Below are 27,907 nucleotides of genomic sequence, written 5' to 3'. Positions count from 1 at the left end.
ATGCTGGTGGTCTTTTCCTGTCATGCTATGCTTAGAATTCTTCCAAGGCACATATTTTCAAAGGTCAGGACACATATCTACAGGTAGAATTTCAGCTTGAAGCATTCATTTTCACAAAGGAGCTGCTATATTAATTTTGTTGTCATGTAAAATATGTTGTGACTCCAAAACATTTAGTTGTGTATACTAGCAAAAAATTTCACAAGTATTAGCAACTAAATACAAAAACGGGTAAAAGTGATGCAGTTACTTGGCTTTCTTATGAATTTTGTTTGTTAAATACATATTTAACATTTTTCTTTTACTATGTTTTAGATATGGGCAATTCTATTATCACTCAGCGTAGCCTTTTCGCCAAGTTTAGCAGTGGAAGTTGAAAGCACAATGGCGGAGACTCCAGATGGCCAAGAGAGGTTTATTTTCGTTACGAAAACAGTTACAAACCTGATCATAACAACAACCACCACCTCTGGGGGTCTACAAACGTGGTGCTACACAGTTGTTTCGGGTCTTATACCGGTGTTTTCAACAGGCACATTCTCCTCTGCTCAATATCTTGGCACAAACACAATCTTTGTTAATTCTGCAAGTGCTTGCAGAAAAAGACGTTGGTCTTTTGAAAATCCATTTGATGAATCATTAAAAGAGATTTTGTTACCATCAGCTATTGCCGCCAAAGAAGATATGACCGCAGCTGTTGCGCTTGAAAAGTAAGTAAAGACCCTAATCAGTCATTCCCTAAGTAGTTAGGGGGTTTGCAATACGACGAGGTCCATATAAATTTAGCTTTTCTGGTAGAATTCGGCAGGAAAAACTGCATCGGATGCATGTAAAAAGTGATTTTCGGTAAAAACTGACTATACGAGGTGTGCACATAGCAGCTGCGATATACGGAATAATTTCTATATGTTTAAAGGTTTAATGTTTCTTCTTGTTTTAGTTGAAAAAATAAGTTTTTTTTTAATTTAATATCTAGAAGGAATCACTTTATGAATAGGCTGAATTGTTTCAGAGGCATTATTTGTGTTTCTTGAGGCAAGTCATAGAATCTTAATGAAAATCACACCATCAGATCAAGCGTATCAGAGAACCCTACTGTAGAGGTTTCAAACTTTTATCTGATAAAATGTGGAATTTCGTGTCTATTTTCCAGAAGAAAGATCACGGATGCGTGTTTATTTGTTGTTGTTTTTTTCCAGTGGTGATCGTAGTGACCCAGTGGGTCTAGAATTAAAAGTTTTACTGCCCTTTCTAAGTGACCGAAAAAATTGGAGCGTAACTAGACCCCCTTCCACGCCCCTTTTTTCTCAAAATGATCTGCTCAAAATTTTTAGATTACACTTTTGTTCAGCATAGTTGAAAGGCCGAATAACTATACCTGTGGAGATATCATGACCCTCAAAAGCCCGTGGTGAAAGGTCTTTAAGTTACAAAATTTACCCATTGTTTACGCACAGTAGTTGTTATTGGGAAGTATCCATGCATTTTTTTTGGGGGGGGGGGAGAATTCCCTGCACCACTTAAAAAACGATCAGAAATTAAATAAAAAAATAAGCTTGTTCAACCGAAAGTAACGACCAACCTTAAAACTTAAAAAGAACGGAAATTATCACGTATACGAAGAGGAGGGGGAGCTGTTCATGCTCAATACCTCGCTCGTTGCGTTAAAGCTTGAATTCTGTAGCAATTATTTAAGAACGACTCCCAAATACTGTTCGTTTAATTAGAACAATAAGAAGCTGTTTTTAAAAGTACACAAACTTTAGCTTAAAGAGCGAGGTTTTGAGGAGGAGCAACTACATCTACTACTACCAACAACTCAGCCCAGCACCAAGCCACCTGAGGCCAATACAGCTACGCACGCTCTTCCTCCATCCCAATCTATTGAAACCCTCCCTTTTTACACCCTCCCAGGAAGTTCCCATTTCCTTTCTTTATGACGTTCTCTCATCCCAGACGAGGACGACCTGCTTTCCGTTTAGCCCTAGACGGTTGGCCAAAAAGGACAATCTTCGACAATCTGTCATTCTTCATCCGCGAAACGTGACCTAGCCATCCCTCATAGGAGCAACCCCCCTCATATACGTAATAATTTCTGTTCGTTTTAAGTTTTAATGGTAATCTTTACTTTCAGTTGAAATTTTTTTTTTATTTGATTATAAGTAGGGATGGAGGATGCAGTGACCAGTTTACCTGTGCCAAGTTCAACAAGTTAAACTTCCCTGAAGCAATGATGCTAGGACTGTTTTAAAAATATTTTAGTTTTAACGACCGTATTTTAATGTGAGTCTTTTTTTTATTTGTATTGATTTTTTTTATTCAAAGATCGCATTCCACTGTCTTATAGAAAAAATTCCCTATCCTTTTCCTTGTATTTTATTGTTTATATTTATTGAATTAAATAAAAGAAAAGCAGATTTTTTCAACTGAAAGTAAGGAGCAACATTAAAACTTAAAACGAACAGAAACTATTACGTATATGAAGGGGTTCGCCCCCTCGTCAATACCTCGCTCTTTGCACTAAAGTTTGAATTTTGTTCCAGTTTTTTTTTAAGAATGACCGCTCAATCACAAAGGCCGTTTAATTATAAGCAGCGCAATAGCGCTGCATATATAAAGAACGTTGCTGGACAATGTATTATTTTTTTTCGTCTCTTGTTTTGTTTTAGACTAGGTCACTTCGTATCGAAGGAGTTATTATAAGAACTTCGAAAAGGGCTCATTTGATTAGAAATTTGAAGGGCTTGTGGCCTTTTTAATAGCCAAAAGTGATCTTTGAGGATAACAAATCCCCCAGCCCTCAGGGCAAGGATTTTAAGTTATTTCCTGGGGGCATATAAGGTTTTTATAGACGGTATTGTCATTTAAACTTCGGAGGGGGCTCATTGGATTGGTAGTCAGAAGCTCTAGTGCTCTTTTTAAGATTCAAAGGGATCGAAGGGCACTTACCCCCCCCCCATCCACACGCACACACAGACGTCGTATTGCCCCGAAATGCATCTAATAAAAATTTTGAGATAGCCATTCTATTCAGAGTAGTCTAAATATCATATAACAAGGCTTTTATAGTTGCAAAAAAACCCAGAGATTAGGGGCAAGGGTTGTAGGTTCTTCCCAGGGGATATTTAAAGTTTTTATCGAAGGGACGGTTGTTTAACTTTAGAAGAGGCTCAGTCTGTTTCTCCGAAAAAGGCTACGTCAATATAAAACGAACAGAAATTAAATTTAAAAAAAAACTTTTTCCACAAAACAAGTTTTTCCAAAAAAAGTAAAGAACTCCATTAAACCAAAAATGAACCAAAACTGAATCAAATAATCTACCAAGAATACAACTACAACCGATCAGTATCAATAAATAAATGAAACCCAAAACAAACAGCCATTAAAATAAATAACAGAGTCAAACTCAAAACAAGCAGAACTTAATATGAGTAGGATTCTAAAACCCTATGCTTTCTAAAAGCCAGAATATAATTTTTACTCTACTTTATACAATTCTTTAAAAAAATTTCATTTTTATAACTTTAAGAAATCAAAAATTAATTCAGATTTTAAGGAATAAATATCAGCACATGTTTATTAAACTGACAATGCGCAATTTTTTTTCAGTAAATTCATTTGAATTTGTTTCAGTAAAGTACAAATTACTGAAATTCGCAGGAACGAAGACAGATTACTGGGGAAAACTGACGGAAAAATTATTATGTTAAATTCCAAGGGAAAAAAATATGACGGAAGAAAAGTACGGAAGAGCGAAGATGGTGAGTATAAATCAACTAAAAATTCAAAATAAACCTGCCCACGAAAGTGAATACGCATCAATTAACAACAGAAGTCTAGGATATATTCCAGAAAATGATTAGGACGCAGAAAAAAAGCTCAGTGATAAGAAGTATTAAATCATCTAGAAAAAGCAGGAACGAAGACAGAATACTGGGGAAAACCGACGGAAAAATTATTATGCTAAATTTCAAGGAAACACTTGTCCCTTACGAAGACTGCAAGAAATCAAGGAGGCTGATCTTGGCTCTTCTAGTTGATGAAATAAAAAAAACAAGTTTTTTAAACTGAAAGTAAGGAGTGACATTAAAACTTAAAACGAACAGAAATTATTCTGTATATGAAAGGGACTGTCCCCTCTTCAACGCCTTGCTCTTTACGCTAAAGTTTTACTTTCTCACAACTCTATTTTTGTTAAAAAATAAAAAAACTTTAGCGTAAAGAGCGAGGCGTTGAGGAGGGGACAGCCCCTTTCATATACAGAATAATTTCTGTTCGTTTTAAGTTTTATTTAATTTCTGATCGTTTTTTAGTTAATGCAGCTTTATTTTGGCTCACCGTCATTGAATAAGTAAACAAAATTTGCATAAAAATTTTACTTTTCTTTTGCTAAATGGCTGTCTCCAAATTTGGTTCTGACGTAATTTACAAATTAACTTACGTAACGAACTTCTATATTCGTATATTTTTCTTCTGGCAAAAAATACACAGTTGCAGATATTTGCAGATATGAGCTTGAAACCTATGTAATAGGGTTTTCTGATACGCTGAATCTGACGGTGTGATTTCCATTAAAATTCTTTCACTTGTAGGCGATGTTTCCTCCCTCTTTAAAAAAAAATCAGGTAAATTTTCTCAGGCTCTTAGCCTTTGATGAGTAATACTACACTTAATAAATTTTATATATTTAGAATCAGCATTATAAGCCCATTCTTTTGATACATTTATTGACATCAAAATTCCGTTTTTAAAAGTTTTGATTACTATTAAGCCGTATCGCTTGTTTTTTCTTTATTTTTTTTTTATATTACGTATATACTACTACGTATATGAGGGGGGTTCTCCTCTAAGTCAATACCACGCTCTTTACGTTAAAAGTTAAAAAAAAATTTTATTCACAAACCCCTGAATCACAAAGGCCGTTTAATTAGAATAGATAGCTCTTTTGAAAGGTTCAAGGTTCAAGGTTCAAGGTTTAATTTTAAAATATCTGTACAAAATAGACATAAATACAGGGTAAACGCCGGAGACACAAGGTCGAATGACAAAAACCCGGTACATTAATCGGAATAAACCTGTTTAACAACAAAATAATAAACAAGAGTTATTCCATGACTCACCAATAGACGGACACCCACCCCACAAACCCACCGACACCGGGCAAAGATCCACCGAAAATACCAATAAAAATAAAATACCAACGGGCGAATAAGGGTAACCGATAACCTGCACCTCACAGGGCAAAACACCCAACAAAACAATAATATCAAATGTACCCAGATTTTCAATATATTATTAATTCTTAAAATTATTTATAAGGATAGAATGAAGTTGCTTTTTTATATTTGGAAGAGATTTACTGCAATCAATAAAGGGTAGATGAAGACACCATGAACCCGTGATTGAAAATAAGGCGAGAACTGTGATCTCTATGTGCTTAATTTAAGGTGCTAAATATTCAATTTATGTCGGGTTTCATAAGAATGGGCATGTCGCACAGGGAAAAAATTATTCGAACAAAAGTACGTAGGTAGTTCCGACCGGTCATATTTTACGTTAAATAAAAAAGAATTGAGGGTGAATATCTGTGAAACAGGCAAAATTTTAGTTAGAAGATATAGAGTTTCAGTTTTACTCTTATTAGGATACGAAGACGGTGATGGTAAATATTTCTTTAAAATTAGAAGAGCCCGGTTTTGAAGAATTTGTATCGGTTTCACATGACATCTGAATGTTGCCAAATATATCAGAGGACAATAGGTAAGATGGGAATGAACCAACGCAAAATAAATTAGACGTAGGATTTCATATGGAAAAAAAATGCTGAAACCTTCGCATTATACCAACCCCTTGAGCAACTTTAACCCGTAATCTATTAAAATGTTCTGTATATGACAGATTTTCATCAATAATAATACCCAGATACCGGAACGAAGTTACCCTTTGAATTTGAATATTTGTAGCATGATCAAATATAGTTGAAATTCGTTGAGCATTCTGCCCAATTCTGCTATAAATGATAAATTTGGTTTTTGATGCATTTAGTGACAAACGATTAGCTTTTAGCCATACAAGAAGTTGTGAAAATACGATTTGCAGCTTCTCATTGATATCCTCTTCCGAATATCCAGTAAGTGATGATCTGGCATCATCAGCGAAAAGAACATTCAGACCAAGGTTTTCTGTCGCTGATGGAAGGTCATTTATATAAATTAAAAAAAGCAGTCGTCCCACGATGGAGCATTGCGGGACACCAATATTTGACAACAGACATGGATCCGAAACTGTGTCGTTGATTATAGTCACTTGGGAGCGACGACTTAGGTAAGATGCGATAAAATCGTGCGCTGGTCCTCGTATTCCACCGTGGTTTAATTTATACAACAATATTTCATGGCTTAACGAATCAAAGGCCTTCTCAAGGTCCAAAAATAAACTTGCCGGGATCCATTTTTTGTCCAGACACTCGTGAATAAATTGTACCATAGTTAATATAGCATCCTGCGTACCATGCTCTTTTCTAAATCCATATTGAGTTTTTGAAAAATAATCTTTTGAACAGAGAAAATTATACATTCGATTATAAAAACAACGCTCCATTACTTTAGAAAAACCCGAAAGAATAGAAATGGGTCTATAATTTGAGCAATTAGTCCGGTCATCACTTTTATATAGTGGTAACACTTTCGCTTTTTTAAAAGAATCCGGAAAAGTTCCAGATCTAAATGACAGATTTATTGAATGACACATAACTTTATTAATACTAGGAAAAATGGCTTTAACAATATTGGTCGACGACTCATCAATCCCCGGGGAATTTACATTATTTAAAAGCTTAACAACCTTAGCAAGCTCATCTTGTGTTACCGGAGTTAAAAACATAGAATTCTTAGAAGGACTTCCTAGGTACTTAGGATAATTACATTGCCCATGCGACATATTATGTTGGAGCTTATTAGCTATTGACTGCCCGATTGACACGAAATGAAAATTTATGTAATTTGCCATTTCTAGTTCCCTTTCAATTGTATTACCATGGGCATCCCGTATGTTTGATGGTGAAGAATACGTCCGCGATCGATTTAAACATGAGTTGATTAGTTCCCAAGTTTTCTTTGGGGACTTACTTACTTCATTAAAAGAATCGAAATAAAATTTCATTTTAGCATTGCGTAATAATTTTGAAAGTAGGTTTTTATAATTTTTGAATGTTATTCTGTTTTCTTCACTTTCGAAAGATATTAAAGTTTTATAGAGATTGTTTTTATGTTTTATTTATGTCAAAAGGGCTGGCGATATCCATGGTTGGATGGGTTGATTATATTTCCGTTTTCTTTTTTTACTCTTGGGCACGACTCATCAAGTGCAGTATGAAATCCCTCTAAAAAATAATCCGTCGCAGAGTTTATTTCATCAGCATCAAATACAAGAGACCAATCAGTTAAATTCAGTTTATCCTTTAAACATACTAGATTTTTTTTATTAATAATCCGGGTTGCTGTTTCTGGTGATTTTATTTTATGAATCTGGTATCTCACATCAGAAATTAAAAAAAAATGATCAGAGAAATCCGTCAGAACAACCTGTGAAGACGTGGCTGGTGTTGTTAAAAATATGTTGTCAATGAGAGTTGCACTAGTCGATGCACCACGCGTTGGAATTGTGCACGAAGGAATTAGGGAATTCGATGACATTAATGTAATAAAATATGTTGTATGGGTATTTTCATTAAATTCTAGTAGATTTATATTAAAATCCCCCATAACCACAACATCCTTATCATCCAAAGATGCTAGTAAAGACTCCAGAGATTGCAAAAAAGCGGTATTGGGGCTGACGGGGGCTTATACACAACACAAACTTAAATTTTTTAGTCCCAAGCCGACATTCAACAGCCAGTATTTCACACACTTTTTCAACATTATATTTTTCCAGTTTTGGCAGTCGCTCAAACTGCGCTCCATCTTTCAAAAATAACCCAAGACCACCTTTTTCATGGACTAGACGATTATTATAAAAGAATTTATATACCGGGATTTTCACATTGTAATGCGTCTTATCATTAATAAATGTTTCACAAATCCCCAAAATGTCAATTTGATTTGCTGGCAATAAATTTGTTAGTTCATCAATAGAACTCATGAGTCCTTGTACATTTACAAACCCCATTCGCAATGAATTATCTTCAAATCTGTTTATTTCATCAGGAGAAACGTACGATGACGGTTTTATTTTAGAAAAAGTGTGGTTTTCTCTTTGACCGAATATATGAAAAGTTTCAGAAAGTAAAGATAGGTTAAGGGGTTTCCCCTCCAAAGCCACCAGTCTATCGGTCCCCCCCCCGCACCCGAAAACTTTAAAGTCAACTAAGTAATAATCGAAAGATCCCACCCCGCGCCAGTAAGCCCGCGTGATAAGGAGCCCGTACCACTGCCGAGTCATGAAAACCAACTTTGCTTATCATCCTTCGAGAAGACCCAAGTTGAGAAGGTATAAGTAGAACAGAAATAACTGGGGAAGAAATAATCAAAATAAACTTGAACCGAGCTAGCCTAAATAACACATCAACAGAAAAAATCAACATATCTCAAACACGAAAACGAAACAATTATCAATCTAGAGCGGGATTGATCTAACATCATACACTAGTCGCCTTTAATATTTCTTATGCTTTTGCCCACTGTGACTCAGAATCCGATTTATACTCTAGCCAGAGTTTAGCCCCTTTTTGTTTCACTCATGTGAGTTGCGCGGATCCATTCTCATGCATTTCCTTACCCTTAGTCAGTTACTTGTTTCTAATAGAGTTTAATTTGGGTGGCAAGTCCGTGCAAATCCGGACCCCAGTTCCTTTCAGCTTTGATATTGAACTGAAGATTGATAGAATATCTTAATGAAGAGCACTAAAAAGAACTGTAGCGTAAAGAGTTAGGTATTGACTTGGGGGAGAACCTCCTCATATACTTAATAATTTCTGTTCGTTTTAAGTTCTAATGTTGCTTCTTACTTTCAGTTGAAAGAACTTGTTTTTTTAATTTAATTTCTGATCGTTTTTTAAATAATGCTTGGGAATCCGGCGCCCCCTTCATAGAAATGTCCCTTACCCCAAAGAAACATCCTACACGGAAAGATTCTCCCGAGTCTCACCCGCCTCCCGCCCCCCCCCAGCAGAAAAAAATCCTTCGTGAAAAAGTCTGTATACTTCCCAATAACCAATACAATATTTAAGCAATGGGCAAAGTTCATATCTTGCAGCCCTTCCCCTGGGAACTGTGGGGAATTAAGTCATCCTAAAAGACATATTTATTAAATTTTCGACTATGCTGAACAAAATGGCTATCTTAAAATTTTGATCAGGTGACTTTAGAAAAGAAATGAGCATGGGAGGGGGCCTAGTTGTCCTCCATTTTTTCTGGTCACTTAAATAGGGCACTAGAACTTTTAATTTCCGTTCGAATGAGCCCTCCCGCGATATTCTAGGGCCACTGGGTCGACACGATCACCCCTTAAAAAAAAACAAAAAAAAAAAAAAAAAAAAAAAATAAACACCCATCCATGATCTTTCGTCTGGCAATAAATGCAAAATTTCACATTTTGGCAGATAGGAGCTTGAAACCTCAGCAGTAAGTTTTTCTGATACGCTGAATCTGATGGTGATTTTTATTAAGGTTCTATAACTTTTAGGGGGTCTTTCCTCCTTTTTCCGAAAATCAGCCAAATTTTTCAGGCGCGTAACTTTTGATGGGTAGGACTAAACTTGATGAAACTTATATATTTGAAATCAGCATTAAAATCTGATTCTTTTGATGTATCTATTGGTATCAAAATCCCGTTTTCCACAGTTTCGGTTACCATTGAGCCGGGTCGCTCCTTACAGTTCGTTACCCCGAACTGTTTGAAAAAGAACCATGAAATATAATTTAAAAACTACAGAAGCAATGGCGCATGGCAAGTGCAGAACTGGTCTTAACAGGCAGCAGAGGACGGCATCCATCCATCACAAGATCCAAACCACAAAGAAACCTAAATTTGATTGGATAAAAGGAAATCACTTGACTTTCCAGAAAGAAAGCAAAGTACAAAGAAGTTTCCAAAGTTCTCAAAGCTCTGGTGATGAACTCAAAGTGAAAAACTGGTATTAACAGGCAGCAGAAGACGGTATCCATCCATCACAAGATCCTAACCACAAAGAAACCTAAATTTGATTGGATAAAAGGAAATCACTTCACTTTGCAGAAAGAAAGCAAAGTACAAAGAAGTTTTTCAAAGATCTCAAAGCTCTGGTGAAGAACTCAAAGTGAAAAACTGGTCTTAACAGGCAGCAAAGGACGGCATCCATCCATCACAAGATCTAAACCACAAAGAAACCTAAATTTGATTGGATAAAAGGAAATCACTTCACTTTGCAGAAAGAAAGCAAAGTACAAAGAAGTTTTTCAAAGCTCTCAAAGCTCTGGTGAAGAACTCAAAGTGAAAAACTGGTCTTAACAGGCAGCAAAGGACGGCATCCATCCATCACAAGATCCAAACCACCAAGAAACCTGAATTTTATTGGATATTAGGAAATCACTTCACTTTGCAGAAAGAAAGCAAAGTACAGAGAAGTTTTTCAAAGACCTTAAAGATAATTTCTGAAAGATCCCTAGACAAGAAAAAGTACTTCATGTAGCTTTTGGTAATTTTAAAGAGGGATGCTTACAAGGATAAAGAGGGATGCTTATGTACAGGGATAAAATGGTGAAGGAAAATGTTGATATTCTTAGATATGACTTTTTCATGCAACAGTTGAGACAGAAAGACATTGGGATTTTCAATCTAAAGAGCAACCAATGTGGGAGATTCATATATTTGAAGCTCAAGAATCTTGCCAAAGAGGAGTATTCTGAGCACATATTAAAGGAAAAAGAAGCTAGGATTAAGAAAATGTGTTAAAAGGACAAATAAAAAGGCAGTTCAAGGGTGCTTGTGGTGACAGCTCATGACCTTTAATCTGTGTTACTTTGTCCGAATGTAAAAGCGCCATCTCTTTACAACAAATGGAACCTCATAGTACATAATTTTAAACTGAACGGCAGTTAAATGTACCCAAATTTGTTTCGCGTACTATTGACAGGTTGGAAGACCAGCTATGGACATACCGAAACGATGAGATAATAATTATGTGGGGCGATGGATGTTCATTTTTAGAACAGGATCGGAATTCTTTATAAATTTTTATTTTTTTATTTTGTTACTATATATGGAATAACAGCAATGCAGAAGTATATGGGAAAATGACACACTCACAAGGAGTATGACGTTATCCACCAGAGGATTGAAACTTAATGCTAAAATAGGCACAATGACATTCCAAGTATACATGGATCTGAAATGAACGATGCAAGGCATAATCTTGCCCTTACCGAGTAAAACAAGTGACTCATACTTTTTCGAGGACTACACAGGATTGAAGCATTACCTCAATTATAGACCTGGATATAGAAAGGGAGACCCGACTATCACCACGATAGTTGCTTATAAATACAGTTTCGATATATTTGTTTATTACAAGCTCAGACATGCGGACGATTGGATTATTTTGCCAGAACAAGCTGTGAAAGAACCAAAACTTTGATTAGGTCCACTTCTTGAAGGAGCTCTTGGACTCGTTGCATCTAAGATTAACGACCTCATGCTATCTTCAAAGATAGCAAAGTTAAGGCCATATTTGATCGTAAACCATTTTTATTTTCTTAGCACAGCAGAATGATTTTGCTTGAAATAAAAATAGTTGATTTTAAATATATTGCCTATAGTTTACAATGTTATTATCCAAACGCGCCTCGTAAACATATTTTTAACCCTCGAGAACTTGTACACACCTTGTAAAAATTTATCTTTACTGCTTTGAACTTGCGAACACCTCTTATGCTTCTCATTTTCGAAGAAATTCGGTTACCTCACCTTGCATAAAGCAAATGGTAGCTGTGCACACGTCTTATGAGCTGTTTACACCAGTTTAAGTTGCTTATGGTAATTAAAATTTATATCTACTTGTAAAAGATTTTTTTGTTAGTCATATGTAACTTTTTGGCGTTTTTATTTAAAGATCGTACGTACAATTTAGTTTTTATCGTCTTATCAACAATTTAATTTTTCCATCAAACAAGGTGTGTACGCAATAGCCAAGATGTGAGGAAGACTACTGCTACAAACAACTCACCGCAACACCAGCCCGCCTTAAGCCACCAGAGCTACGAATCTCCTCCTCTCTCCCAATTTATTCAAAACCTCCCTCTTTACGCCCTCCAAGGAAGATCCCATTTCCTTTAATTCTTTCTTTATGGCATCTTCCCATCCCAACCGCGGACGACCTGCTTCACGTTTAGCCTTAGACGATTGGATGATCTTCGGCAATCGGTCATCCTTCATCCCCAGAACGTGCCCTAGCCATCTCAACCTTTCTCTCATCATATCCCTAGAAAGCAGGATTGAACCGCACTTTTCGTACACCCTACTTTCTGAAAAATGCTCAGTAATCCGGGTACCCACAAGAACCCACAGGCAAAATCTCTGGAAAACATCTAGCAAATCTTCATCCGGTTTTCGGAGTGCCCATGCTATCGAGCAATACTTGACCACTGTCATCACTGTAGCTTCCAAAATCCTAATCTTGGTTTGGAAACTCATCTTCCTATTCTTCCAAATTCTTTTCAACTGCAACAAAATGAGATACTTCTAACTAAATCAACTATGACGAATTCAATAAGTATCAGCTAGGCTATAGAGCCGACGCGGTGCGCTTTGGCTGGGTAATTTCGAGAAAAGGAAGATCCCATTTCCTTTAATTCTTTCTTTATGGCATCTTCCCATCCCAACCGCGGACGACCTGCTTCACGTTTAGCCTTAGACGATTGGATGATCTTCTGCAATCGGTTATCCTTCATCCCCAGAACGTGCCCTAGCCATCTCAACCTTTCTCTCATCATATCCCTAGAAAGCAGGATTGAACCGCACTTTTCGTACACCCTACTTTCTGAAAAATGCTCAGTAATCCGGGTACCCACAAGAACCCACAGGCAAAATCTCTGGAAAACATCTAGCAAATCTTCATCCGGTTTTCGGAGTGCCCATGCTATCGAGCAATACTTGACCACTGTCATCACTGTAGCTTCCAAAATCCTAATCTTGGTTTGGAAACTCATCTTCCTATTCTTCCAAATTCTTTTCAACTGTAAAAAAAAACCCCCTGAGCCTTGGCTATTCTACTTTTAAAATTGTCTTTTTTAATAGTACTAGCAAGGTACCTGAAGCTGTCCACCTGATCAATCTTTTCTTCGCCCCATGTCACCTTTTCATATTTAATTATTCCTAGCCTTAGCGACTTAGTCTCTTTAACATTAATTTTTAACCCTTTTTTAGCACCCTCAACTCGTAAAGCCTCTAAAAGTTCATTTATCTTGCTGACACTTTCATCTAAGTTGCTTAAATCATCGGCATGATCTAAGTCCAGGAGAGTTTTCTCCCCCGTTTGGTTCTGTGGTCTTCCACGTCCATCAAAATGATCCATATAAAGTGGGATAAAACACAACCCTACTTAACTCCTGATTTAATATGGAACCAGGAGAAGGTCTTATCCTTGTATGGTATAACGTATACCATAAAAGGATAATATTTCACTAAGGCTCCTCTATCAACAGAATCAATAAAACTGAAGCTCATAATCTATAAAACTGAGGCCCAAAGGTGTTTGATAACTCACCCACTTCTAAATTTAAAAGGGACAAGGAGACTACGCCGTCCGTAACCTTTAAGCCTTCCCTCCATGAGTCATAAAGTTTTTTTAGAAGAACTAATTTTTCAATGTCAACGGGCAATTGAACTCTGCGGGCCATGTCACCTTCAAACGCATTGTTATTAGACTCTTCAACTAGGCTTAATCAAACAGCTATCTCTAAGTTTTGACCGTATATCATTCAGGAAATAAGAGGCATGGGAAGGGTGCTGATTAACCCCCAATCATTTTATAATTTAAAAAAAGGCTCAGTTAATCCTCTGCTGATCTTCTAAGGTCACTGGTTTAATATGATCACCCTGGGAAAAATAAAAAAAAATATTTTGTGCAACCTTATCCCCAACTGTTGACGGGTTCAGTCAATATAAGATCTCCAAGAGGACTCTGTAAAAAATACTACCAAGATATCAAAAGATAATAGGATCGGAAATCCAAGAATTAGAAAACCTACAAACTTTTGATTTTTGAAAGGATATGCTTCTATAAAATACATCGTGTCTATGGAAGCATGGCATTATTGTATAATTTGTATTTTTTTTTTTTAATTCGGGATTGGTCCGCTATTTTCTTTCAGTCTTTTTAATCTTTTTCCTAAAAATTATTTCTGTACTTTTAAAATTTAAATCAAAAACCAAATTAATTAATAACCTAATCAACCTAATCAAGTTTATTCCTTTTGCGTATGTTTAACTTTGTAGAAAGTTTGTTTTCTTACAACATAAACTTGTCTGAATCAATAAAAAGTTAAACATTATTTAAGATCATTCGAAAAAAATGCGAAACTTGAAGTGAAATTGATGCAAAGATCACACAAATTATGTGAATTATCACAAAAATGTTAACAGTGATTTTAATTATAAAAACTACCACCTAAGCTAGGTGAATCATCTTCTACTGCACGCCATTGGATCTTGGTATTCAAACCTGCTACACATTATGTACTATTTTTGATAACGATTGGCAATAAAAAATTTTCAAAATCATACCCTTTTTACTATTTACTATGTTTTTTTTTACAGAGCAAACCAAGGGATAGTTGCAGAAATTGAAAGTTCGCAAGAACTAACGGAAAAACAGGCAAGATTAGGCTTAAGCTTGATTCACACAGTTACCCAAACCCTGACAGCGGTCTCCAGTGTCATCACGACCACTCAGTTCAGATCAATTACCTTGACATGTACTCCGTTGAATCTTGGAATTGGTGCCTGTTGAGCTACTTGTTTACTATCTATAATTGCTGTAATAGCTGTAATAAACATAGTTGCATCATTTCAATTTTTTTTTGTATAGGAAGTTTGTTCTTTAATGGAAAAATCGAAGCCATAGTTGCAAAAAATTGCAAAGGTAGCAAGAATTAATCATACTTTCATACAAATGTCATGCTTTAACAAGTTCAGATCTATTCCGACTGTTGCTCACCATAGTTGAAAAAAAAACAATAAATTATCGTTCTGTTTTGTTAATAAAGAAATTTTCAAGGTATAAAACGTTATGAATGAATCTTAAGCACCTCTAAATGAATTTTAATTCAAGTTGTAAGTACATCGAATTTTTCCAGTAAATATAGCCTTTTTCACAAAGTTACTAAAATATTATTTTTTAAATTCAGTATTATTTATTTTTACTAATTAACACCATTTGATACTGACAATGTCATGAAACATACTAGAAATTGTGGTAGATACACACTGAAACTCCAAAGTTACTTTTTGAGATAATTGAGCTCGATTCAAATTACTACTGAAATGTTAAATATTGAAGAACAAATGTTATCTCTTATTAATATTAAATAAAAAATAAATTTTTCTACTGAAATTATGGACCAATATTTAAACTTAAAACGAACAGAAATTATTCCGTATATGAGAGGGGATTCCTTTTCTCTATACCCCTCTCTTCACGCTAAAGTGTTTTAGTGCTTTTAAAAGTGCTTTTATCGTTCTTTAAGAAATGGAGCAAAAGTTCGAACTTTAGCGTAAAGAATGGGTTGCTGTGGATGGGCAGCCTCCCTCATATACGAAATAATCTCTGTTCGTTTTAAGTTTTAATTTTGCTCCTTACTTTCAGCAGAAAAAAACTTGTTTTTTTTTAAATCTTGTTTCTGATCTTTTTAAATTATCCCCAGGAAATACACCTCCCCCTCCGTAGTAAATTGCCCCACAAAAACTTTTTCCATGTAACGTTCCTCACATGTCAAATCATTTCCCCTGGAAATTACCACAGGACAACCCCATCCTCGCTGCGAATCCCCCCTAGCAAATTTCTCGCGGACGATTCCGCCTGAAAAATATTCCTTACCATAGGTTCAAACAGTTCGTGGTAAACGAACTGTGAGTAAGGAGCCACCCGGCTCAATAGCAACCAAAACTTTGAAAAACGGAATTTTGGTACCAATAGATGCATAAAAAGGATTGCCTTTTTATGCTGATTTCAAATATATAAATTGCATTAAGTTTAATTTTACCTGTCAAATGTTACGAGCCTGAGATAATTTTCTGGTTTTCAATAAAAGAAGGAAAAATCCCCTAAAAGTCAAGCAATCTTAATGAAAATTACACCATGAGATTCAGCGTATCCGAGAACCCTATCAAGGGCACCGGCAGAAAATTTTCCAGGGGGGGCCAAATGCCAAAATATCAGTGGTAGTGGGGTGACTTGGAATATATTTCAGGATTTTTTTTTTTTTTACGCTGGAATAAGTTTATTATTAAATACTTTTAGGAAAAAACTCCCAAATAAAAATAGCAATTAAATTGTATGAAAATGAAACAAAATTCTGTACATTTTAAACCGCAAGGATTCCTGGCAATGGGATCAATTTGTTTAATCTATAATATATTTTATTATTATGAATTTAATCTCAAAAGAAAACCAAACTCAAACCAAAGTTATGGAAAGATTACTTCCGTAGATTATAAAAGATGTAGACTTGTCCTTATGCAAATTCCTACACCTTAGAATAGTTTATAGAAGGAGTAGAGATACTCTAAAAAATCAACCTGCCTGCACAGATAACACGTTTTGATTTTATAACAGTCATGTAAATGTACCTGTTTCACAACAGGACAATTCTCCCCCTCGAACCTAAATCCCTTATATATTCAGAAATTAAAAAATAATACAATAGTGAAATAAAACAAAATATTTATATTTGAATGATCTCTGTTTGGAATTTGATGCGCAATCAAACAGTTCGTGATAGGGATCTATAAGTACAGAGTGACCCGGCTCAATAGTAACCGAAAATCTAAAAAACTAAATTTTGATACCAATTGATATATCAAAAGAATTGGCTTACTACATTGATTCCATATATAAAAGTTTCTTTAAGTTTGGTTTTACCCATCAAAGGCTACGAGCCTGAGAAAATTTGCCTGATTTTCTAAGAAAGGGGGGAAGACTCCCTCGAAGTCACAGAATTTTAATGAAAATCACATCATCAGATTCAGTGTATCAAAGAACCCTACCGTAGAGGTTTCAAGCACCTATCTGCAAAAATGTGGAATTTTGTAATTTTGCCCAGAAGAAAGATCACGGATGCGTGTTTGTTTGTTTGTTTTTTCCCTAGGGGTGATCGTATCGACCCAGTGAGCCTAGACCGTCGAGAAAGTGTTCATTATAATGGAAATGAAAGGTTCTAGTCCCCAAAATAGTTGGTTGGCAACTAGGCCCCTCCCAAGCCACCTTTTTCCCAAAATCGTCCGATCAAAATTTCGAGATAGATTTTTTCTTCACCTTACTCTAAAGGCGCAATAACTATGGCTTTAGAGATAAAATGTCCCCCTATAGCCCCTGGGGAAGGTTTTTAAGTTATAAAAATAACATATTGCTTTATTTGTTATTGGGAATGAGCATACACTTTTCGGGTGGGGAGGGAAGGAAGAATTTTCTGCTGGGAGGATTTTACACTGGGAAAATTTTACATGGAGAGGAAAGTTTCCAGAGGATGAACTTTTCAACGTAAATTTTACACTGGGTGAATTTGCCAGAATTTCTATATGAAGTTTATGTTTATGAAAATTATGTCTTTATATATGTTGCTTTCTCTTTACCGATTCAGTTTCACGCGTGGAGATGTTAAGGGTAATTGCCCAGGGTAAATTTTCGCTAGGATTTAATTGTCTATAGGATATTACTATGGGAAGGGGATTTTTCGTGGAGGTGGAGTCAGGTATCTTGGCGTTATTTAAAAACGATCAGAAATTAAATAAAAAAAGCAAGTTTCTTCAACTGAAGGTAAGGAACAACATTAAAATTTAAAAAACGGAAATTATTTTCCGTAAACGGAATTAATTTCCCCCCCTCCTCAACACCTCGCTCTTTGCGCTAAAGTTTAAATTTTGTCCCAATTCTTTAAAAACAACTCCTGAAACACAAGGGTCGTTTAATTAGAACAATAAGTAACTTTTTTTAATGTGTCGAAAAACTGTAACGTGAAGAGTGATGTGTTGAGGAGGGGTGCAACCCCCCTCATATACGTAATAATTTCTGTTCGTTTAAAGTTTTAATGCTGGTCCTTACTTTCAGTTGAAAGAAAATGTTTTCTTTCTTTTTATTTAAAGAAGCTTAGAGACAAAATTTTTTTTAAAGGCAATAGAAAAAGTGTTTCAATTAAAGTAAAAACATATAAAAGGAAAAGAGTTAGTAATTACCAAAAATATACAAAACAATACCCTACTTACAAAAATTAAGATAGAAACTCCCAGCATTCAATTCTGTTGAACAATAGTAACCGAAACTTTAAGGAACGGAATGTCAATTTGATGCCATTAGATACATCAAAAGAATCGGATTTATATTATGATTACAAATATATAAGTTTTATCAAATTTTGTCTTAGCCATCAAAAGTTACGGGCCGGAAGAAATTTTCTTATTTTCGAAAAAAGGAGGAAACCCCGCTGAAAGTGATACAATCTTAGTGAAAATTATACCGTCAGATTCAGCCTATCAGAAAACCCTTATGTAGAGGTTTCAAGCTCCTATCGGCAAAAATGTGGAATTTTGTACTTTTTGCCAGAAGAAAGATCACGGATGGGTGTTTACTTGTTTGTTTGTTTTTTTTTCCCCATGGGCGGTCATATCGATCCAGTGGTCCTAGAATATCACAAGAAAACTCATTTGAACGGAAACTATAAGTTCTACTGTCCTTTTTAAGTCACCAGAACGTTTGGAGGGCAACTAGGCCCCTTCCCACGTTCATTTCTTTCCCAAAGTCAATCGATCCAAATTTTGAGATTGCCATTTTTTTCAGTATTGTCGAAATATAATACCTATGTCTTCGAGGATGATGTAATCCCCCACAGTCCCTGAGGGAAGGGCTGCAAGTTATGAACTGTGCCCATTTCTTATATATAGCATTGGTTATTGGGAAGTATACAGACGTTTTCAGAAGGGATTTTTTATGGGGGGGGGGGGTAGGGGCAGGGGATTACGTGGGAGGATCTTTCCATGGAGGATGTTTTCATGGGGGAAGGGACATTTCTATGAAGGAGGCACCGGATTTCCGTGGGGAAATCCGGTGAGGATATTTCCGTGGATATTTCCGTGAGGATATTTCTGTGGGGAGGGGGATTTTTCCGTGGAGGTGGAGACAGGTATCCTGGCGTTATTAAAAAAACGATCAGATATTAAAAAAAAAACAATTTTTTTTTAACTGAAAGTAAGGAGCGACATTAAAACTTAAAACGAACAGAAATTATTACGTATATGAGGAGGGTTTCCCCTCCACAACCCCTCTCTCTTTACGCTAAAGTTCAAATTTTGTCCCAATTCTTCAAAAACAACTTTTTTTTTAAGTGCCGAAAAACTGTAGCGTGAAGAGCGAGGTATTTTTTTTTTTTTTTTTTTTTTTTTTTTAATGAAGCTTAGAGATAAACATTTTCTATAGGCAATGAAAAAAGTATGTCAATTAAAGTAAAAGTATATAGAAATGGAAAAAGTAATAATTAAAATAATTACACAAAACAATAACCTACTTACAAAAGCTAAGATATAAACTCCCAGCATTCAGTTCTGTTGAGCAATGCCGAAGCGTTAACAATATCGACAGTTTTGAACTCGGTTATCAAACACTAAAATATTAAATGCCTTTAGACTCAATTATTTACAAAAATTAACGCATTATCAAATTAGTTTGTTCAAAGAAAAAAATTAAAACTAAGATTAAAAAATCAAATAAAATTTGTAGTTCAATATTTTAAATTCAATCTTGAATAGCAAAAACCAATATATTTGGCACCTTTTTACTTCATAACCGTAAAAATTAAATCTTTTTCAATGCGACAACTAGATAAATACAATCACTCCTCGAAAAATAAATAAATGATAATAAAACACAAAAAACATATCAGTTCAGGGGGAAAATAAAAATATTACCAGTATTCCTTTCAGGAGAAACATTTCTAATTATAGTGGCTTCAAATATCAGTTCATGGGTTTTCTAGAAATGCAAGCAAAAGTGTGCGGCATATTTTTTACCGAAATTGTCCCTTATTAAATTGTTTTCCATGTGTTTTGTTTAATTATACGAACTTTCTTAGGTACTAGTAACAGCACTAATTACTAATAAACAAATGCATATTTAGGATCACCATAAAAAATTGATTGTTTGATCGAATGTTATCAATAGTTAGGCTCTTGCACTTTCATTATAGGGTCATAATCTATTGGCAGGCAGTCAACATTGGGGCAACACACATTTTTCTATGTTTTTCACATATTCTGCTTTTTTTCTTTTGTTTCCTTATAATTACTTTATAGTCCCAAATTTCCAGGGGAGCATGCCCCCTGCCATCCCCTGCCGGCCTCTATGAACCCAATTGTAGAGGTTTTAAGCTTCTATCTGCACAAATGTGGAATTTTTTATTTTTCGCCAGTAGAAAGATCACGGATGTGTGTTTATTTGTTTTTTTTGTTACGTTTTTTCCCTAAGGGTGATCGTATAAACCCAGTTGTCCTATGATATCGGAAGAGAGTTCATTCGAACGGAAATTAAATGTTCTAGTGCCCTTTTTAAGTAACCAAAAAAATGGAGGGCAATTAAGCCCCCTCCCCGCCTCTTTTTTCCCAAAATCGTCCTATCAAAATCATGAGATTGTCATTTGGTCATTATATTTGAAATGCCCAATAACTAAGCCTTTGGGTATAACATGACCCCCCCCCCCACAGCCAGGGGAAAGGTTTTTAAGTTATAAATTTGCCAATTGTTTTCGCATTGTATTTGTTATTGGGATGCATGCATACATTTTATGGTGGGGGAGGGGGGACAAATTTTTTACTGGGAGTTATTTCACAGAAGAATTTTCTATGGGGAGAGAATCTTCCAGGGAGGGAACTTGTCTGGGGAAATTATACACTTGGAGAATTTGCCATTATTCTTACACAAATTATTTTTTATATGTCTTCCTTTCTCTTTTCCGTCTCAATTTTACGCTCGGAGTGGTTAAGAGTAATTGTCAAGGGCAAATTTTCAACGGGATTGAAGTGTCTAGAGAATATTTCCGTGGGGAGGGAGTTTCTTCGTGGAGGTGGGGCCAGAATTCTTGGCATTATTTAAAAAACGATCAGAAATTAAATAAAAAACCAAGTTTTTCAACTGAAAATAAGAAACAAGATTAAAACTTAAAACGAATAGAAATTATTACGTTTATAAAAGGGGTTGCCCTCTCCTCAACACCTTGCTCTTTACGGTAAGGTTTGAATTTTGTCCCAATTCTTTAAGAATGACTCCTGAAAGACAAGGGCTGTTCAATTAGAACAATAAGACGCTTTTTTATAAGTACAAACAACTTTAACGTAAAGAGCGAGGTGTTAAGGAGGGCGCAACCCTCTTTATATACGTAATAATTTCGGCCCGTTTTAAGTTTTAATCTTGCTCTTTACTTTCAGTTGAAAAAAAAATCATTTTTCTTTTTTGATAATTTGAAAAAAATGCCTTTTTTTCATTATTCTGATGGTTTTTCAGGTCATGGTAGAATCTCCCTGTGCGGAAATTTCTTCCGAGAAATCCCCCCCCAAGGAGAAGCTTCCACCCGTGGAAAATTCCCCCATGAGGGATTTATCTTGGTGATAATTCTCCCATAGGGAAATCCTATCATGAGAAATCTCCCCCCCCCACGTAAAAATCCCCACGAGAAATGCAACTCTGCTGAAAATTTCTCCAGGACAATATTCCAGAGCATCCCTAAATTTGAAATAGGGTAGCTAACAAGAAAGTAAGACCAATAAAATCAATTCTGTATGTGAGTTCTGGAAAATTCCGCCCGTGTAAAATTTACTTTGGAAATTTCACCCTCGGAAACTTCCATTCATTTCTCCCTGTAGAAAATCTAGGTAAAATTCTAAACAAGCTACTTTTGGCTATCTTATAAAGAAGTTAGGTTAGGAAAATGAAATTTTCAGTAATGAACCAGGGCCAAAAACATACTCCGGGAAGGTACAACCAACGTATGGTGTTAACCTAACCTCAGAAATCAGAATATCTTGTTAACCTAACTTCTTCTGATTTCTAAGTACGAGAATATCTTTTTAACTCGTACTTAGATATTTGTCTACTTCATATGTCTATCAAGAATAACCAATTGGAATTTCGACGAAACCACATTATACCTTAATTTTCAGTTTTCAGTTTCTTTGTCAGTGGTTTTAGTTTTGGGAATGCAATTTTTGTCATTTGAGTAGAATTTTAAGTCATATCAATGTTGTTTTTTTCTAAATTTAGGAAATGAATTGGCATATCTTTGAAATCTCATAAATTGGGTTTGAGCAAAGCTGTGAATATGAAAAACACTTTTCTTGTACTTCTTATAAGTAGAAGATTTATTTTACAAGGTTTCACTTTTACAGCACAAAGGTTTCTAAGTGTCATTTAAGGTCACTACCCACAAGAAGGAAAGGAGTGGAGTGAGATACTTCAAAATATCTCCCCAAAATGTATTATAGTCACTCATTCTTGAACTTTCATATTACTAGCCTAACCCTTTTCCTATGTAACAAAAAAGTAGCTTGTCTAAAATTTTACCGAGAATCTACCCCCGAAAATCCCCTCCTCTATTGATAAATGTCTATATACTTCCAAATAACAAAAAGAGTATGTAAACAATGGACAAATTTCATAACGTACAGCCCTTCCTTCGGGGGCTGTAGGGGTCATGTCATCCCCAAAGAGATATTTATTAGACCTTTCAACTATAGAGAACAAAATGTCTATCTCAAAATTGTGATCTCATGATTTAGGGGAACAAAAGGGTGTAGATGGGATCTTAGTTGCCTTCAATATTTTGGTCACTTAAAAAGAGCACTATTACGTTTATTTTTCATTCGATCGAGTCCTCTCCTAATATTGTAGAACCATTGGTTCGATACGATTACCCCTGGGAAGAACGAAAAAAAAAGAATAAACACGCACACGAGATCATTCTCCTGTCAAAAATACAAAATTCCACGTTTTTAAAGATTAGAGCTTGAAAACTCATTAATAGGGTTTTCTGATGTTCTGAAAGTTTTTTATTGTTTTAAAAAGTAGAATTATGAGAAAGAGTCAAACTTTAGCGTAAAGAGCCAGACGTTGAAGAGGGGACAGTCAACTTAATATACGAAATAATTTCTGCTCCTTTTAAGTTTTAAAACTGAGCTCCTTACTTTCAGATAAATTTTTTATTATTATTTAATCATAGGCAGCGCAATAGCGGTGCCTAATTAAAGAGCGAAGTTGGTACAATGTATTATTTTTTTTTGTTTCCATACCAAGGCACTTCGTTTTGAAGGAGTTGTCGTAGAAACTTCGAAAAGGGCTCATCTGATTAGAAATTACAGTGGCTATTGCCCTTTTTAATAGACGAAAGTGATTAGACGGCAGCTAGCCCCCCCCCCACGCCCATCATTCCCACAAACACATCCAATCAAAATTTTGAGATAGCTATTTTGTTCAGCGTAGTTGATTTGTAGATAAAAATATGTTTTTGAGGAGCACACTCCCTCACAACCTTCGGGGCAAGGGTTTTAAGTTATGCCCTGAGGTCATATAAGAACGATGTTTGCACAATGTATTATTTATTATTTTTTTTCCTTTAGAGCAGGGCACTTGGCACTTCGTATCGAAGATGTTGTCGTAGAAACTTCGAAAAAGGGCTCATTCAGTTGGAAATTGGAGTGGCTTGTGCCCTTTTTAATAGTCGAAAGTGATTGGAAGGCAACTAACACCCTTCTACGCCCACCAATCAAAATTCCCTTCCCGAAACACATCCAATCAAAATTTTGTCATAGCCGTTTTGTTCAGCGTGGTCGATTTCCGGATAGAAATTATGTTTTTGAGGAGGACACTCCCCCATAGCCTTCAGGGCAAGGGTTGTATGTTGTGCACTGGGGGTATATAAGGTTTTTGTAGAAGGTGTTGTCGTAGAAACTTCAAAAAAGACTCATTCGATTTGAAATTCAAAGGACTAATGCTCTTTTTAATAGTCGAAAGTGATTGGAGGGCAACTAGCCCCCCCCCCCCGCCCATCATTCCCCCAAACACATCCAATCAAAATTTTGAGATAGCCATTTTGTTAAGCGTAGTTGATATCAAGATAGAAAATATATTTTTGAGGAGGACACTCCCCCACATCCCTCGGGGCAAGGGTTTTAAGTTATGTCCCGAGGGCATATAAGAACGATGTTGGCACAATGAATTATTTATTTTTTTTTTCCTTTAGAGCAGGGCAGTTCGTATCGAAGAAGTTGTCGTAGAAACTTCGAAAAGGACTCATTCAATTGGAAATTGGACTAGCTTGTGCCCTTTTTGATAGTCGAAAGGGATTGAAAAGGCAACTAACACCCCTTCTACGCCCACCATTTCCCAAAACACATCCAATCAAAATTTTTAGATAGCCATTTTGTTCAGCGTAGTTGATTTTCAGAGAGAAATTATGTTTTTGAGGAGGACACCGCCCCACTGCCTTCAGGGCAAGGGTTGTAAGTTATGCCCTGGGGGCATATAAGGCTTTTATAGAAGGCGTTGTCGTAGAAACTTCAAAAAGGGCTCACTCGATTGGAAATTGAAATGGCTAGTGCCATTTAATAGTCAAAATTGATTGGAAGGCAGCTATTACCCTTTCCAAACCCTCCATTTTTTGGTGATTCAATTCAAATTCAAAGGTCTAGTCCCCTTTTTAGTAATGAAAAGTAATTTGAGGGCAACTAACCCCCTTCTCTCGCCCAATTTTTCCCCAAACACATCCAATCAAAATTTTTAGATAGCCGTTTTGTTCAGCGTTGTTGATTTCCAGATAATAATTATGTTTTTGAGGAGGACACTCGACCACAGCCCTCAGGGCAAGGGTTTTAAGTTATGCCCTGGGGGCATATCAGGTTTTTATAGAACGCGTTGTCGTAGAAACTTCAAAAAGGGCTCATTCAATTGGAAATTGAAATGGCTAGTGCCATTTTTAATAGTCGAAAGTGATTCAAGGGCAACTAACCCCCCTCTCACGCCCACCGTTTCCCCAAACACATCCAATCAAAATTTTGAGATATCCATTTTGTTCAACGTAGTCGAAAGTTCTGGAAATTAGGTCTTCTAGGATGAATATCCGCTCAGAGCCCTCAATTCAAGGGTTATAAGTTATGCCCTGGGGGCATATAAGGTTTATATAGAAAGTTGTTGCAAGAATTTCAAAAAGGGCTCATTTGTTTGGAAATTGCCCCTTTTAATAGTCGAAAGTTAGTGGAGAGTAATTGACCCTCCCCCCTCTCACGCCCACCATTTCCCCAAACACATTCAATCGAAGTTTAGAGATAGCTATTTTGTTTTACGTAGTTGAAAGTTCTAGAAATTCTGTATTTAAGGATGACAAAACCCCCAGAGTCCCCAGGGCAAAAGTTGTAAGTTATGCCCTGGGGGCATATAAGGTTTTTATAGATAGAGTTGTCGTAAAAACTTCAAAAGGGGCTCATTCAATTGGGAATTGAGAGGGCTAGTGCCCCTTTTAATAGTCAAAAGTGATTGGAGGGTAACTAACCACCCTCTCACGTGCACCTTTCCCCAAAAAATATTCATCAAAATTTCAGATAGCCATTTTGTTCAAAGTAATAGAAAGTTCTTCAACTTAGGTCTTTGAGGATGACAACCCCCCAGCCCTCAGGGCAAGGGTTGTTAGTTATGGCCTTGGGGCATATAAGAGTAGGGACCTATCATGAGCTACAAGGGGGAGTCCATATATTGGCATGGACTCCCTAGGGGAAAGGGATTTCCTAGAAATTGATTGCGTAATCGAGGCGAGAGAATTTCTGAGAAATTGATTTGATAGAGTTCGTCCAGGAGAATTGTCTCTGGGCAAAGTTTATTAATGTCTGACGGATGATGACAAGGTCGATTGATTTGTTGGTGATCGTCCAGGAGAACTGTCTCCAGGCGAAGTTTATTAATGTCTGATGGATGATGTCAAGGTCGATTGACTTGTTGGTGTTCGTCCAGGAGAATTGTCTCCGGGCGAAGTTTATTAATGTCTGATGGATGATGTCAAGGTCAATTGATTTGTTGGTGTTCGTCCAGGAGAATTGTCTCCGGGCGAAGTTTATTAATGTCTGACGGATGATGTCAAGGTTGATTGATTTGTTGGTGTTCGTCCAGGTGAATTGTCTCCGGGCGAATGTTTTGATCTTAGAGATGAAGAGATTAACGCGGGAAATGGTTTCCTAGGAATTTCAAATGTGACAGCGCAGGGATGTCAAAACAAAAGGAACACGCATAAATTACGTTTAGAGATTATTTGGGCGAAACTGTTTTAGGCATTTTAGAAGATGATTTGAGCAAAACCGTTTGAGGTATTTTAGAAGATGATTTAGAAGAGGATTCGAGGGCGAAACTCTGTTGTCGTTATAATACACAAGTTCTATTTGAACAGTGTTGTGAGTTCCTCTACCCCAACCCCAAAGGGTCCTCTACCCCCACCCCAAAGACCCCCCCCCCCAACTTTTTTGCCCCCCATTTTTTTGTAATACTTTTTTATTTGTGCATTTGAGACGCAGAAGTGCCCCATCCCCCCAACCTTTTGGTTCCCCTCGAATATATTTTTTCAGAACAAGTTCTTTACGTAATGTCCCTCCTAAACCCATTTGACAAGTTTAAGTACCCATCCTTGTCACCACAACTTTACTTTACAGCTTTTTGCATACCTAAACACCAAGCAATACTTTTCAAAAGGCATTTCAGAGCAAATTCTTTTCATAATGTCCCTCCTAAACCCATTTTACAACTTGAAGTACCCAACCTTTTCACCCACAAATTTACTTTACAGCTTTTGGATACCTCAACACCAAGCAATACTTTCAAAAGGCGTTTCAGAGCAAGTTCTTTTCTTAATGTCCCTCCTGAACCCATTTTACAACTTGAAGTACCCGTCGTTTTCACCCACAACTTTACTTTACAGCTTTTTGGATACCTTACCACCAAGCAATACCTTTCCAAAGGCATTTCAGAGCAACTTATTTTCTTAATGTCCCTCCTAAACCCATTTTACAACTTGAAGTACCCATCTTTTTCACCCACAACTTTACTTTACAACTTTTTGGATACCTCACCACCAAGCAATACCTTTCAAAAGGCATTTCAGAGCAAGTTATTTTTTTAGTGACCGTTCTAAACCCATTTTACAAATTGAAGTACCCATCCTTCTCACCCACGACTTTACTTTACAGCTTTTGAATGCTACAACATCAAGCAATACTTTTCAAAAGGCATTTCAGAACAAGTTCTTTTCTTAATGTCCCTCCTAAACCCATTTTACAAGTTAAAGTACCCATCCTTTTCACCCACAAATTTACTATACTGCCTTTTTGAATGCTCCAACACCAAGCAATACTTTTCAAATGGCATTTCAGAACAAGTTATTTTCTGAATGTCCCTCCTAAACCCATTTTACAAATTGAAGCACCCATCCTTTTCACTCACAATTTTACTTTACAGCCTTTTGAATGCGCCAACACCAAGCAATACTTTTCAAAATGCATTTCAGAACAAGTTCTTTTCTTAATGTCCCTCCTAAGCCCATTTTACAAGTTGAAGTACCCATCCTTTTCACCACAACTTTACTTTACAACTTTTTTTCTTAATGTCCCTCCTAAACCATTATTACAAGTTGAAGTACCCATC

At 36.2% G+C, this 27,907-nt stretch overlaps 1 protein-coding gene across 1 annotated transcript in view; it reads left to right on the top strand.

Annotated features, from left to right (window-relative positions):
• Positions 1 to 15,045, top strand: part of LOC148954716 (uncharacterized) — a 34,011-nt gene extending 18,966 nt beyond the window's left edge. Inside the window, exons 2-3 of the mRNA XM_089087220.1 lie at positions 316 to 710; positions 14,794 to 15,045. Coding sequence (XP_088943346.1) covers positions 316 to 710; positions 14,794 to 14,986 — 588 coding nt within the window. The 3' untranslated portion in view covers positions 14,987 to 15,045. The remainder of the gene's footprint in view (positions 1 to 315; positions 711 to 14,793) is intronic.
• The last annotated feature ends 12,862 nt before the right edge of the window (positions 15,046 to 27,907 follow it).

This window comes from Artemia sp. Qi Xiang Cuo, chromosome 3 (assembly GCF_049724085.1).
Source record: "Artemia sp. Qi Xiang Cuo chromosome 3, ASM4972408v1, whole genome shotgun sequence".
Lineage (NCBI taxonomy): Eukaryota > Metazoa > Arthropoda > Branchiopoda > Anostraca > Artemiidae > Artemia > Artemia sp. Qi Xiang Cuo.
Note: the sequence above shows the minus strand (reverse complement) of the source record. Positions and strands in the feature narration are given on the sequence as shown.